This window comes from Salmo salar, chromosome ssa08 (assembly GCF_905237065.1).
Source record: "Salmo salar chromosome ssa08, Ssal_v3.1, whole genome shotgun sequence".
NCBI lineage: Eukaryota > Metazoa > Chordata > Actinopteri > Salmoniformes > Salmonidae > Salmo > Salmo salar.
The window spans coordinates 18,994,185-19,010,393 of NC_059449.1; the positions used below are offsets into that span (position 1 = coordinate 18,994,185).

A 16,209-nucleotide genomic window follows, 5' to 3' on the forward strand; every position below is an offset into this window, starting at 1 on the left:
TTTTTGAGTTCACCCTGACCAGATCCATCTGGATGTTTTTGAGTTCACCCTGACCTGATCCATCTGGATGTTTTTGAGTTCACCCTGACCTGATCCATCTGGATGTTTTTGAGTTCACCCTGACCTGATCCATCTGGATGTTTTTGAGTTCACCCTGACCAGATCCATCTGGATGTTTTTGAGTTCACCCTGACCAGATCCATCTGGATGTTTTTGAGTTCACCCTGACCTGATCCATCTGGATGTTTTTGAGTTCACCCTGACCTGATCCATCTGGATGTTTTTGAGTTCACCCTGACCTGATCCATCTGGATGTTTTTGAGTTCACCCTGACCTGATCCATCTGGATGTTTTTGAGTTCACCCTGACCTGATCCATCTGTGAAACCGAGACGCTAGGGCGGCTATCTCCTCCACCTACACATTAGCCACGCCTCACATCCCGTTCCCATATCATCCCAACCCATGACTTCATTAAGTTTGGCTGCAAACAACCTCCTCCGCCCTGCTTCCCAAAGACACCACTCAAGTATATATAAATCTCATCTTTTTTTCATCATCCGAGCAGACCGTTGTCACTTTTATTGCGTCTAAGCAAATATTTAAGTTTTCTCCCGGAGATGTTCGGGGGGGTGACTGAATCTATATTAAGTGAATTGAACTGTGAACCAAAGCATTAAATAAAAGAACACTTCAGACAGGGGATTTTTGTATGTGTATTTTGGGCCCTTTTCCAGGATGCTTAGCTCTCCATTCCAAGGGACTGGAGCATTAAAAATGAATATTTGTGGCGAACGAGCGCCTTAATTAAGAATGGTGAGACCTAGGAGGGATGGAGGGAGGGAAGAAAACAGAAGAAAACCAAGCTGAAAAACAAACGCTGATTAACTGTGAATGAATCACTTTGATGGAAAACGTTTCCTTACGGGGACCGGCAGTAGAAAACAACTGAAGGCTCGCCAGGAGCAATAGGTTTATTATTTATATATCTTTTTTTTTTCTAAATATGTGATTTTTTTTTTCTAAATATCTTTTTTTTAATGTGTGCTAGTGCTAGGCTGGAGCAAAAACCCTTCACACCCACCAGCTTCTCAGCCCCGAGAGAAGCCTTTTCTACTGACTGGCACCAATGTTTTTTACTGAGGTCTGAAGTAGATTATCAAAGGTGCCTCTCTATCGACAGTGGTTGCTAGGGCGGGAGAAAAATCTCCTTAACAACCCCTCCACCTGTCAATCATTCCCGGAACTCTCAACACAATTGGCTATCGTCTTCCCCCATTCACCTTAATGGCCTTTAACCCACTGGCTCCATGTCTGTATCCATCTACCCAGCACTCTGTGGTTGCATCACTTCATCCTCTCTCTCCCAGGCCATCTGTCTCCGAGCCCAGAGATTGAATCAATACGGCTGCATGTGTCAGCAGTATTGCTATATTGAATTTATGTGAGGTTCTTATTGAAATATTATAATGTGGTTGTATGAATTCCAGGCCTCCTGCTCAGCATACGGGGCGCTGGCAGAATACAGCGTAACGTTTTATGGCCCGGCTAATATTGGCCCCGGGAAAATCTCAGGGTTATGTGGACAATGACTTATGAGGATAGCGAGGACTCTCTGGGACTTTAACGCCACGGTTGAGAAGTGCAGCGCTAGTGTCCTTATTGTAGTGTGTGTGTGATGTTTCAGGCGATATATTATATGATTATTGTGGTAGTGGTGATGATGATGATAACAGTGATGATGACAGTGAGGATGGTGATCTCTCTCTGTCTCTCTCTCTCTCTGTCTGTCTCTGCCTCTCTCTCTGTCTCTCTCTCTCTCTGTCTGTCTCTGCCTCTCTCTCTATCTGTCTCTGCCTCTCTCTCAACCTCTCTCTCTGTCTCTACCTCTCGTCTCTACCTCTCTCTCTGTCTCTACCTCTCTCTCTGTCTCTACCTCTCTCTCGGTCTCTGCCTCTTGGTCTCTGCCTCTCTATCTCTGCCTCTCTGTCTGTCTCTGCCTTTCTCTCTGTCTGTCTCTGCCTCTCTCTCTGTCTGTCTCTGCCTCTCTCTCTTTCTCTCTCTCTCTCTCTGCCTCTGCCTCTCTCTGCCTCTACCTCTCTCTCTCTCAACCTCTCTCTCTGTCTCTACCTCTCTGTCTCTACCTCTGTCTCTACCTCTCTCTCTGTCTCTGCCTCTCTCTCTCTCACTGCCTCTCTCTCTCTCTGCCTCTCTCTCTCTGCCTCTTTTTTTCTCTCTCTCTGCCTCTACCTCTCTCTCTGACCTCTCTCTCTGTCTCTACCTCTCTGGCTCTACCTCGCTCTCGGTCTCTGCCTCTCTTTCTCTCTCTCTCTCTCTCTTTCTGCCTCTGCCTCTCTCTCTCTCTGCCTCTCTCTCTCTGCCTCTCTCTCTCTGCCTCTCTCTCTTTCTGTGTCTCTACCTCTCTGTGTCTCTGCCTCTTTGTCTGCCTCACGGTATCTGCCTCTCTCTCTGCCTCTCTCTCTCTGCCTCTGCCTCTCTCTCTCTCTGCCTCTCTCTCTGTGTCTCTACCTCTCTGTCTTTGCCTCTTTGTCTGCCTCTCTCTCTGTCTCTGGCTCTCTCTCTGTCTCTGCCTCTCAGTCTCTGCCTCTCTCTCTCTGTCTCTACCTCTCTGTCTCTACCTCTCGGTCTCTGCCTCTGTCTCTGCCTCTCTCTCTCTCTGCCTCTCTCTCTCTCTCTGCCTCTCTCTGTCTCTGCCTCTCTCTCTCTGTGTCTCTACCTCTCTGTCTCTGCCTCTTTGTCTGCCTCACGGTCTCTGCCTCTCTCTGTCTCTGCCTCTCTCTCTGTCTCTGCCTCTCTCTCTGTCTCTGCCTCTCTCTCTGCCTCTGCCTCTCTCTGCCTCTGCCTCTCTGTCTCTACCTCTCTCTCTGTCTCTCTCTCTCTCTGCCTGCCCCTCCCTCTCTCTCTCTCTGCCTCTCTCTCTGTGTCTCTACCTCTCTGTCTCTGCCTCTTTGTCTGCCTCACGGTCTCTGCCTCTCTCTCTGTCTCTGCCTCTCTCTCTGCCTCTCTCTCTGCCTCTGCCTCTCTCTCTCACACACATGCACGTTTTCTCACTCACAATGGGCCAGGCTCTGTGCAATATCGATCCTATTCACCAGGCTTCCTACTGACTCCTGAACAATGCCTCCTCTATAGACCACATTCTGACTGTTATCTGAGGAATGCTGCAGTGTCTGTCTGGAGACTAGTAAATGGGTGGACAGTGGAGAGGTACAGCTCACATGCATTTCACTCATTGTCCACTGAATAGAATACAGGGATCAGTAACGGGTGATGAGGTGGCATTGTAACCTGTTAGAATACAGGGATCAGTAACGGGTGATGAGGTGGCATTGTAACCTGTTAGAATACAGGGATCAGTAACGGGTGATGAGGTGGCATTGTAACCTGTTAGAATACAGGGATCAGTAACGGGTGATGAGGTGGCATTGTAACCTGTTAGAATACAGGGATCAGTAACGGGTGATGAGGTGGCATTGTAACCTGTTAGAATACAGGGATCAGTAACGGGTGATGAGGTGGCATTGTAACCTGTTAGAATACAGGGATCAGTAACGGGTGATGAGGTGGCATTGTAACCTGTTAGAATACAGGGATCAGTAATGGGTGATGAGGTGGCATTGTAACCTGTTAGAATACAGGGATCAGTAATGGGTGATGAGGTGGCATTGTAACCTGTTAGAATACAGGGATCAGTAATGGGTGATGAGGTGGCATTGTAACCTGTTAGAATACAGGGATCAGTAATGGGTGATGAGGTGGCATTGTCCACTGAATAGAATCCAGGGATCAGTAACGGGTGATTGGTGAATTTCCTCCTCCGTCCTTCTACCCCGTATACAATTAGTATAATTAAGAATCATCTCTCTCCCTTTGCTTCTCGCCAACCAAAACACACACTCTCTGTTTCTCCCTCTTCCCCACTCTGCCTCTCCTTTCTGCTTGGTTAACTCCTCATTTATCTGGCTCCTCGAGCTACGTCTTTTTGACCTTTGAAGACAGAGGCCGCGGAAACACTGGCTAAAAACAATGAACATAATCATTTGTTAAAGGTTACCACACGAAACCCCATTAGGCTCCAGCCGTGGCCCTCTGCGAAATAATACCAAGTAAACCGTGTTGGACTAGATGCTTTATTCTTCTCAAGCTGGGAGTGTGAGCTCGCCGTCATTTACCAGAGCAGAATCTGTATTACTAATTCACTGGGAAGTTACAGTGGGGCTTCTAGTAACGTCTGCGGGTGTTTGGAATGTCAGAGTGTTGAGACGAGATGGAGAACTGGACGTGTGTAGATGGAAACCTAAAGAGCCATTTCCTCAGTGTTCAGGGTCTATATGCATGAGAAGAAAAAAGACGATTGAAAATATATTTGTTTGGTAGTTCTGAGAAAAGGTCTCCATTTATTTACGGGGGTACCTTAGCTTGTGTCTCCCACTGTAGATTGAGCCGTTAATTGATGTATCTTGTCTATACTCCAATCTCTGTATTAAAAGGTTAAACCTGTAGTTTTCTAGGTTTATGTTAAACACTGAAAACCTGTGAGCTGTTACAAATGTCATTAGAAGTTTCTAGACCTTGTCAAGACTACGTGAGAGTTGATTTATGTGCAGAACATTAGGGAATGTCTTTCCATAACATGGACTGACCAGGTGAATCCAGGTGAAAAGCTATGATCCCTTATTGATGTCACTTGTTAAATCCACTTTAATCAGTGTAGATCAGTGGTCACCAACCTTTTTTGAGTCAAGACCACTTTCTGAGTCAAACTGCAAGTCAAGATCCACCGTTCAGTTTTTTTGTTAAACATGACTTAAAAAAACGTTAGCCTATGCAACATTAACCTATTCCAAACAGTACTGTCGTAATGAGGTTTGTGCAGTAGGCTATAGGCCCAATACATTATCGCTGCATATTGGCTTTTCTTGAATTGCCCTGCCATTGCAATGTTCTTCTCAGATCATTTTTTTTTCAACATGTGGGGTAGGCTATATGATCACACTGGTAATAGATCAGTTGTTGTATTACTTGTGAGGCACAGCATACATTAAAATAATTCACTTTTTTATTCATTTTTATTGGGTTGATGGTACCTGCATCTGATGGTCAGGCTCTCCCTTTCCTCCTCTGACACTGACCAAAAAGGGACACCGTCACCCAGCTGATGGTCAGGCTCTCCCTTTCCTCCTCTGACACTGACCAAAAAGGGACACCGTCACCCAGCTGATGGTCAGGCTCTCCCTTTCCTCCTCTGACTCTGACCAAAAAGGGACACCGTCACCCAGCTGATGGTCAGGCTCTCCCTTTCCTCCTCTGACACTGACCAAAAAGGGACACCGGCACCCAGCTGATGGTCAGGCTCTCCCTTTCCTTCTCTGACACTGACCAAAAAGGGACACCGTCACCCAGCTGATGGTCAGGCTCTCCCTTTCCTCCTCTGACACTGACCAAAAGGGACACCGTCACCCAGCTGATGGTCAGGCTCTCCCTTTCCTCCTCTGACACTGACCAAAAAGGGACACCGTCACCCAGCTGATGGTCAGGCTCTCCCTTTCCTCCTCTGACACTGACCAAAAAGGGACACCGGCACCCAGCTGATGGTCAGGCTCTCCCTTTCCTCCTCTGACACTGACCAAAAAGGGACACCGTCACCCAGCTGATGGCGAAACTTGAGTCGCACCGCATTATATCTGCCTCATGCACAAATTCATGTTGTTACTCCTATGAACAGAGGAAGTGACTTTTTCCTCAATATGGAAAAAATACCCAAGCCGCTAATAATAACAACACAAGCCTATCCGTTCCACTTTCCTACTCATTCATTACTGCTGCAGTGCTGGTTGTAGGGCGAGTGGAAGTAGGAAGAAAGCACGTTGTATGGCGTATAAAAGTGTTGACTTGACAGTGCTGAGTGAGAACTTAAACATGAACTCACTCATAAAAACAGCAGCTCTTTGCTGTATTCGTTGACTCTCTAGTCATGGTTTTAAAAGTTTAGAAGTCTCACAGTATCAACTTTGCTGTAGATTTATTTTACAACTGCCTAGTTACTGCAGACACGGTAATCTGAGCCATCCGATTAGCCAGTGGTAGGCGTATAATGCACTTGATTTGCACCCCCCCGGGAAGGCAGAGTTGGTACCTCCATCGCAGCTGAATCAAGTGCGCCTACCGCCAACAGCACGTGACCAATAAAAAAAAAATAGGAATGCAAGGCTTTATCTTTGCATTTTTTATGAAGCTAATGTAAGCTTCTATGTAAAGGTGTGTAGTTACGGACTGTTTGCTGTAAGTTGTTGTATTCATCTTAAAGCCGGCAGCAGCCAATGATCACAGACGGAGAGGAATATTCCCTCTAATGAATTAAGGGAACAAAACCTAATCCATCAGATTAATTGGATGCGTCCGTGCGGCGTGTTGCAGACGTTTTTCAACCCGCCGTCCCACGCTCACACTCTGCAATTCTGATTTATGTCGCAAGACCATACTAGCGTTCAGCCTGTATTTCTGGGACTAAGAGTCAGGAGTTAGGACCCGGGAGCGACGGGGGTGCTGTTCTGATTCCGTTGTCTTCCTTGATTGAGAATGAGATTAAGCGGGGCCATCCAAGTGGAAAAATGGGGGAAATGAATTGAGAAAACGGGATGAGTAATATTTTATTGGGCGTGCCGATCGCGTGAGAAGACTATGTTATCAGGTTGCTTATCGCCGAGATGGGTTTTCTCTGATGAGAAATCATCAACATAAATTCTGTTTGACAAATTCTCTCCATTAGTTTCTCTAGTTGGAAAAGCCAAAGCAATTTTGAAAGTGCAATGAGTGGAAATTTCTACTGAAATGTAGTGAAATAACCAGAGTAAGAATCATGTATTGTTGTTTAGTTAGCGTGGAGACATATTCCCTATGGGCCAAATGAGGTCTACATACACACACTCAGTATCTCTAGTCACTGGAAAAGTGATGGAGGCAGGTAGATCTGAGGCCCCAAAGCATACACACACACACACTCACTCATAATACACCTGCATACACTTCCATCTGCATATTATGACTCCTATAGCCCATTTCCTGTTGCTCAAGGGGTGTTTGGGAGTCAAAGGGTCATTATAATTTTACATTCCCTCCCATTAATCCCCCTACTGTGGTGTGTGTGTGTGTGTTGTGTGTGTGTGTGTGTGTGTGTGTGTGTGTGTGTGTGTGTGTGTGTGTGTGTGTGTGTGTGTTCAGAGGTGAACAGGTTAACCTCCCCACCAACATCAGAGCCAGACAGACTCATCTCTTCATTTTTCACCGGCAGACCGCTGTTTGGGGAGAGATAGAGAGAGGGGGTGTGAGAGAGAGGGAGAGCGTGGGGGTGAGAGAGAGAGGGGTGGCGGGTGGGGGGAGAGAGAGAGAGAGAGATGAATGCAGGCCCCCTCCAGACACATGGTTCCATTACAGAGTGCTGCATTCACAGCACAAGGGCCTGAAGGGATGGAGAGAACTAGAAAGAGAGAGAGAAAGAGAGGGCGAAGGGAGAAGAGGGAGACTCACTCCCCAGAATTGGTAATCACTCGCTCTCGTCCATCGCGCTCTCCACATCTGTAATTTCCTCCTCCTCTCCTCCAAATCTCTTTATTCTAATGAGTTCCTGAGATAATGTTGCCCAGACCCTTTCACTTAAATTCTCTCTTATTTACGAAAATACATCCAGCGTTTTCTCCTTCCAAACGAGGAAATATCTTCTCCCTCCTCCTTCTCTTCTCCCTCTTCTCCCTTCTCTCACCTCCTCGTCCTGTCCTCTGTTGCTCTCGTCTCCTCAGTTCTCTAATATACTCCTCTCCTCCTGTCCTCTGTTGTTCTCCTCTCCTCAGTTCTCTAATATACTCCTCTCCTCAGTTCTCTAATATGCTCCTCTCCTCCTGTCCTCTGTTGTTCTCCTCTCCTCAGTTCTCTAATATACTCCTCTCCTCAGTTCTCTAATATACTCCTCTCCTCAGTTCTCTAATATACTCCTCTCCTCAGTTCTCTAATATACTCTCTCCTCAGTTCTCCAATATACTCTCTCCTCAGTTCTCTAATATACTCCTCTCCTCAGTTCTCTAATATACTCTCTCCTCAGTTCTCTAATATACTCTCTCCTCAGTTCTCTAATATACTCCTCTCCTCAGTTCTCTAATATACTCCTCTCCTCAGTTCTCTAATATACTCCTCTCCTCAGTTCTCTAATATACTCCTCTCCCCAGGTCTCTAATATACTCTCTACTCAGTTCTCTAATATACTCCTCTCCTCAGTTCTCTAATATACTCCTCTCCTCAGTTCTCTAATATACTCTCTCCTCAGTTCTCTAATATACTCTCTCCTCAGTTCTCTAATATACTCCTCTCCTCAGTTCTCTAATATACTCTCTCCTCAGTTCTCTAATATACTCTCTCCTCAGTTCTCTAATATACTCTCTCCTCAGTTCTCTAATATACTCTCTCCTCAGTTCTCTAATATACTCCTCTCCTCAGTTCTCTAATATACTCTCTCCTCAGTTCTCTAATATACTCCTCTCCTCAGTTCTCTAATATTCTCCTCTCCTCAGTTCTCTAATATACTCCTCTCCTCAGTTCTCTAATATACTCCTCTCCTCAGTTCTCTAATATACTCCTCTCCTCAGTTCTCTAATATACTCCTCTCCTCAGTTCTCTAATATACTCCTCTCCTCAGTTCTCTAATATACTCTCTCCTCAGTTCTCTAATATACTCTCTCCTCAGTTCTCTAATATACTCCTCTCCTCAGTTCTCTAATATACTCCTCTCCTCAGTTCTCTAATATACTCCTCTCCTCAGTTCTCTAATATACTCTCTCCTCAGTTCTCTAATATACTCTCTCCTCAGTTCTCTAATATACTCCTCTCCTCAGTTCTCTAATATACTCTCTCCTCAGTTCTCTAATATACTCCTCTCCTCAGTTCTCTAATATACTCCTCTCCTCAGTTCTCTAATATACTCCTCTCCTCAGTTCTCTAATATACTCCTCTCCCCAGGTCTCTAATATACTCTCTACTCAGTTCTCTAATATACTCCTCTCCTCAGTTCTCTAATATACTCCTCTCCTCAGTTCTCTAATATACTCTCTCCTCAGTTCTCTAATATACTCTCTCCTCAGTTCTCTAATATACTCCTCTCCTCAGTTCTCTAATATACTCTCTCCTCAGTTCTCTAATATACTCTCTCCTCAGTTCTCTAATATACTCTCTCCTCAGTTCTCTAATATACTCTCTCCTCAGTTCTCTAATATACTCCTCTCCTCAGTTCTCTAATATACTCCTCTCCTCAGTTCTCTAATATACTCCTCTCCTCAGTTCTCTAATATACTCCTCTCCTCAGTTCTCTAATATACTCCTCTCCTCAGTTCTCTAATATACACCTCTCCTCAGTTCTCTAATATACACCTCTCCTCAGTTCTCTAATATACTCTCTCCTCAGTTCTCTAATATACTCCTCTCCTCAGTTCTCTAATATACTCCTCTGCTCAGTTCTCTAATATACTCCTCTGCTCAGTTCTCTAATATACTCCTCTCCTCAGTTCTCTAATATACTCTCTCCTCAGTTCTCTAATATACTCCTCTCCTCAGTTCTCTAATATACTCCTCTCCTCAGTTCTCTAATATACTCCTCTCCTCAGTTCTCTAATATACTCCTCTCCTCAGTTCTCTAATATACTCTCTCCTCAGTTCTCTAATATACTCCTCTCCTCAGTTCTCTAATATACTCCTCTCCTCAGTTCTCTAATATACTCCTCTCCTCAGTTCTCTAATATACTCCTCTCCTCAGTTCTCTAATATACTCCTCCTCTCCGGTCAGGAAGTACACCTGCTTTTCTTGCCGTGTCACATGTCGGGCGTGTACGTGTAGGCGTGTTCTGGGAGAGCCTAATGACAACAAGTTGACAGTGATGATGTGATTGCGTGAAGCTAGGTGCTGTATATGGTTACAGGGCTTCTCCACTCTGAGGTAACTGGGGGGTGTATGCAGAGTGTACACTGTGTATTTCTGGGTTGTGCTTGCGTCTTAGCAACCGGAATGACGACAGCCGCTGTTGTATTTTCAGACGAAGTTGGCGAGCCCACTTCACTTGACTACACTGGCGTGAGGTCTTGTACTACACACACACACACACACACACACACACACACACACACACACACACAGGCATCTGGCTCTCCCCTCGTCATGTTCATCATCAATATGCACTCCACTTTGAGATTGTTTTTCTATGAAAAGTGTGTTCTAAATTCAGTGGTTTATTATTATGGTTATTATTATTATCATGGTAAACCTGTGTTAGCGATCCTGTGTTAGCAATCCTGTGGTAGCTAGTAAGATGCTGGAGTCCCTCAGGAGGGCCGTCATGACGACCGTCCGCCAGCCCACACCATGCAGACACGGAGCAGCTGAAACCCACACGTGTTACGTAGCCTAGCGGAGATACGGGGAACGGATGACTCACTCACACGCGTACGACAGGACTGCACACACACCCGCGGAAGTGCAGCGAGCGAGCGCCCGCACACACACACACACACTCTCTCACACACTCTCTCTTTCTCACACACACACACACACACACACACACACACACACACACACACACACACACACACACACACACACACAGGGACCAAATGAGGACAAAATGGCACTGACACCAGTATCTATATGGCTGTTAAATGTCCATGTTATCAACCATGGGAATGGAATGAATTCATCCTGTTTCTATGTTATCAACAGAACTTAATGTACTAGAAGGGAAACTGTAGGTAAATGGGGTGCGAAAACACTTAACCAACATTTCCTGGTTCTCCAGAAATACTGTTTGAAGATTCAGGAATTCATACTTATTCACTTCTTGATTCAGGGAATTTTTTTTGTTCCTGGAGAACTTGGGAATTTGGGGAAAGTGACCATAATTTTGCAACCCTAAAAGTAAAGCAAGCATGTTACCAGGTATAGTATGATGAGACAGTGTCTTTATAGAAAGAGGCCGTATCTAGCTGCAAAGGACACCGTCATCATTCTATTGTGCCCCCATCTTTCCTACCAGTACATAGGAATTTGTCTTGCATTTATTTTTTCTATCAACCATTGATAGTTTAGTTTATTTGGGTCCTCAGCTATTCTTCCTGGGGCTCACGATAGGCCCTCGGCTATTCTTCCTGAGGCTCACGATAGGCCCTCGGCTATTCTTCCTGGGGCTCACGATAGGCCCTCAGCTATTCTTCCTGGGGCTCACGATAGGCCCCTGGCTATTCTTCCTGGGGCTCACGATAGGCCCTCGGCTATTTTTCCGGTGGCTCACGATAGGCCCTCTGCTATTCTTCCTGGGGCTCACGATAGGCCCTCAGCTATTCTTCCTGGGGCTCACGATAGGCCCTCGGCTATTCTTCCTGGGGCTCACGATAGGCCCTCGGCTATTCGTCCTGGGGCTCACGATAGGCCCTCGGCTATTCTTCCTGGGGCTCACGATAGGCCCTCGGCTATTCTTCCTGGGGCTCACGATAGGCCCTCAGCTATTCTTCCTGGGGCTCACAATAGACATTTCTCTGCTATTGGGTTCTCTAGTAGAATCAGAATGGATTCTGTCCAACGGTCTGCAATTCAATTATTTACAGCCACTGTGGTTGGTAAACACACACACCCACCTGTGGCATTTAATCGGCGTAGGAAGATAGATGGTATGTACAGGGACATGGGATGCCTTTTTTCCCCTCCATACTGTGTAGCCGGTGGGCCTCAGTTTGACCGCTCTGTCTCGTAAAAACACACACGCACACCGTGGACAAGGATAGGAAATAGATGTTTTCTTATCAGTGAGGACACTTTCCTGGTAACTGACTACACTGTAGTGTACATTCTCTCCTTTTGGCTAAGGTTAGTTACTAAAGAGTTGTGATTGGCCACGGTTAGTAATGCGTTGCGATTGGCCACTGTTAGTAATGCGTTGTGCCTTGACCTTGTCTGGTAGACCAGACTTCTCTTTCATGGAGTTGTGAAAAGGCATAGGGTCATGATTGTTTTCTCTCTCTGTGTGTGTGTGTGTGTGTGTGTGTGTGTGTGTGTGTGTGTGTGTGTGTGTGTGTGTGTGTGTGAGTCAAAAGACGGGGAATAGGCATTGCTTATCTTGAAGCCACACAGCTAGCGAGTGTTTAGCACCGTTGTGAAATATGTGGCCATTGTGAGGGAATTTTTAGCCATTTCATTTGTACATTTTTTATCTTGGCCTTTTCCCCCCTCTCTCTCATTCATGGTCTATAGCTCACGTGCTGTACGTCTTTCCAATTCCATCTCTCTCCCTACCGGTTGTTTTCATAATAAGGGAATTTTGACCAATTGTGACTAACATTTTAACTTCTCTCTCTACCTCTACCTCTCTTTCACACTCTCTCTCTCTGTCTTTCTCTCTACCTCTCTCTCCGGTTCTCCCCCCCCCCCTCTCTCTTTTTCAGAGTTATATCCATGGGAGCAGCCAGGCCCAGTTTGTAGCTGAGTCCCACATCATCCTGCTGCTCAGTATCCTTAAGACGAATGCCTCATGGGAGAACTGAGGATTAACCAATGGGAAGCCTGTATTCACTACTTCCTCTATATGATATCGAGGATTGACCAATGTGAAGCCTGTATTCAATAACTACTATATATGATACAGAGGATTATCCAGTGGGAAGCCTATACTTACTACCTACAGTACTCTATATGATACAGATGAGTAACCAATGGGAAGCCTGTATTCACTACTTCCTCTATATGATACAGAGGAGGAACCAATGGGAAGCCTGTATTCACTACTTCCTCTTGTTCGGTTCTTATTTTTCAGAGTAAATAACTCACGAACACTAGAGAAGCTTTAACCAAGTTTAAGAAATCCCCAAAGGTTCTGTACAGCTGAAAACAGACAGCAAAATATTTCAGACTTCACAGTTTATATTCATCCTACTTAAGACACTCCCCTTTCTCTCCAATCCTTACATTTTATGGCTCTACAGGAAGCTAAGAAAGAGGGTAACAGTAGTCCAAACGTCTATTACTCTCTTAAGAGAATCTGTCCTCACCTCCTGACCTCAACCCCTCTTTCATCTAATACACAGATGTCCATCTGTCTCCCCTGTATCAACACATCACTCTCCTCTCCTCCATTAAACACATTCCAAAGCCTTCTGTCTTTCTTCTGAGAAACATTAACTTCTAACATAACTCAGTCTCTTTCATTTCCTATCTCAATGTTCAAAGTTTAGCCGATCCCAACGCTCTATATGATATGATGGAGTAACCAATGGGAAGCCTGTATTCACTACCTATTCTAGAGCCAGATTCAGGAAGCATTTGCACCTAAACACCAACAGGAAAGCTAATTTTGAAGCTTCATGAGATCACACATTAAACTACACTATTTACTCTGTATTTACAGTTTGACCGTAATAGCGTATTACTTCACATAAACCTTTAGCAATATCTCCTCTGCATAGAAAAACAGGTGTGAACTTTACACCTGTTGCAAGCGCTTAGCATATACAGTTGAAGTCGGAAGTTTACATACACTTAGGTTGCAGTCATTTAAAACTAGTTTTTTAACCACTCCACAAACTATAGTTTTGGCAAGTCGGTTGCATGACACAAGTAATTTTTCCAACGGTTGTTTACAGACAGATGATTTCACTTATAATTCAGTATATCATAATTCCAGTGGGTCAGAAGTTTACATACACTAAGTTGACTGTGCCTTTAAACAGCTTGGAAAATTCCAGAAAATGATGTCATGGCTTTAGAAGCTTCTGATAGGCTAATTTACATTATTTGAGTCAATTGGAGGTGTACCTGTTGATGTATTTCAAGGCCTACCTTCAAATTCAGTGCCTCTTTGCTTGACATCATGGGAAAAATCAAAAGAAATCAGCCAATACCTCAGAAAAAAATGTAGACCTCCACAAGTCTTGTTCATCCTTGGAAGCAATTTCCCAAATGCCTGAAGGTAGAACGTTCATCTGTACAAACAATAGTACGCAAGTATAAACACCATGGGACCATGCAGCCGTCATAGACGCGTTCTGTCTCCTTGAGATGAACGTACTTTGGTGCGAAAAGTGCAAATCAATCCCAGAACAACAGCAAAGGACCTTGTGATGATGCTGGAGGAAATGGCTACAAAAGTATCTATATCCACAGTAAAACGAGTCCTATATCGACATAACCCGAAAGGCCGCTCAGCAAGGAAGAAGCCACTGCTCCAAAACCGCCATAAAAAAGCCAGACTACGGTTTGCAACTGCACATGGGGACAAAGAACATACTTTTTGGAGAAATGTCCTCTGGTCTGATGAAACAAAAATAGAACTGTTTGGCCGTAATGACCATTGTTATGTTTAGAGGAAAAAGGGGGAGGCTTGCAAGCCAAAGAACGCCATCCCAACCGTGAAGCACGGATGTGGCAGCATCATGTTTTGGGGGTGCTTTGCTGCAGTAGGGACTGGTGTACTTCACAAAATACATGGCATCATGAGGAGTGAAAATTATGTGAATATATTGAAGCAACATGTCAAGACATCAGTCACGAAGTTAAAGCTTGGTCGCAAATGGGCCTTCCAAATGGACAATGACCCCAAGCATACTTCCAAAGTTGTGCCAAAATGGCTTAAGGACAGCAAAGTCAAGGTATTGGAGTGGCCATCACAAAGCCCTGACCTCCATCCTATAGAACATTTGTGTGCAGAACTGAAAAAGCGTGTGCGAGCAAGGAGGCCTACAAACCTGACTTAGTTACACCAGCTCTGTCAGGAGGAATGGGCCAAAATTCACCGAACTTATTGTGGGAAGCTTGTGGAAGGCTACCCGAAATGTTTGACCCTAGTTAAACAATTTAAAGGCAATGCTACCAAATACTAATTGAGTGTATGTAAACTTCTGACCCACTGGGAATGTGATGAAAGAAATAAAAGCTGAAATAAATCATTCTCTCAACTATTATTCTGACATTTCACATTCTTAAAATAAAGTGGTGATCCTAACTGACCTAAGACAGTGAATTTTTACTAGGATTAAATGTCAGGAATTGTGAAAAACTGATTTTAAATGTATTTGACTAAGGTGTATGTAAACCTCCGACTTCAACTGTATCTAGCGTCATTCTGGTCCATAGTGAATTGCCGTAGACCTACAGTGTCATTCTAGTCAAGAGTGTATCGCCGTAGACCTACAGTGTCATTCTAGTCCATAGTGTATCGCCGTAGAGACCTACAGTCATTCTAGTCCATAGTGTATCGCCGTAGAGACCTACAGTCATTCTAGTCCATAGTGTATCACCGTAGAGACCTACAGTCATTCTAGTCCATAGTGTATCACCGTAGAGACCTACAGTTATTCTAGCCCTTACTGTATCCTAAAGTGTCATTCTAGTCCATAGTGTATTGCTGTAGAGACCTACAGTCATTCTAGTCCATAGTGTATCACCGTAGAGACCTACAGTTATTCTAGTCCTTACTGTATCCTACAGTGTCATTCTAGTCCATAGTGTATCACCGTAGAGACCTACGGTGTCATTCTAGTCCATAGTGTATTGCTGTAGAGACCTACAGTGTCATTCTAGTCCATAGTGTATTGCTGTAGAGACCTACAGTGTCATTCTAGTCCATAGTGTATTGCTGTAGAGACCTACAGTGTCATTCTAGTCCATATTGTATTGCTGTAGAGACCTACAGTCATTCTAGTCCATAGTGTTTCACCGTAGAGACCTACAGTGTCATTCTAGTCCATAGTGTATTGCTGTAGAGACCTACAGTGTCATTCTAGTCCATAGTGTATCACAGTAGAGACCTACAGTCATTCTAGTCCATAGTGTATCACCGTAGAGACCTACAGTCATTCTAGTCCATAGTGTATTGCTGTAGAGACCTACAGTCATTCTAGTCCATAGTGTATTGCTGTAGAGACCTACAGTCATTCTAGTCCATAGTGTATCACCGTAGAGACCTACAGTCATTCTAGTCCTTACTGTATCCTACAGTGTCATTCTAGTCCATAGTGTATCACCGTAGAGACCTACAGTTATTCTAGTCCATAGTGTATCACCGTAGAGACCTACAGTTATTCTAGTCCTTACTGTATCCTACAGTGTCATTCTAGTCCATAGTGTATCACAGTAGAGACCTACAGTCATTCTAGTCCATAGTGTATTGCT

The 16,209-nt window shown here is 44.6% G+C and overlaps 1 protein-coding gene across 1 annotated transcript in view; it reads left to right on the top strand.

Annotated features, from left to right (window-relative positions):
- The window catches only part of tusc3 (tumor suppressor candidate 3), a 101,365-nt gene that overhangs the window by 69,575 nt on the left and 15,581 nt on the right, over positions 1-16,209 (top strand). The window contains exon 7 of the mRNA XM_045722924.1: positions 12,489-12,552. Coding sequence (XP_045578880.1) covers positions 12,489-12,552 — 64 coding nt within the window. The remainder of the gene's footprint in view (positions 1-12,488; positions 12,553-16,209) is intronic.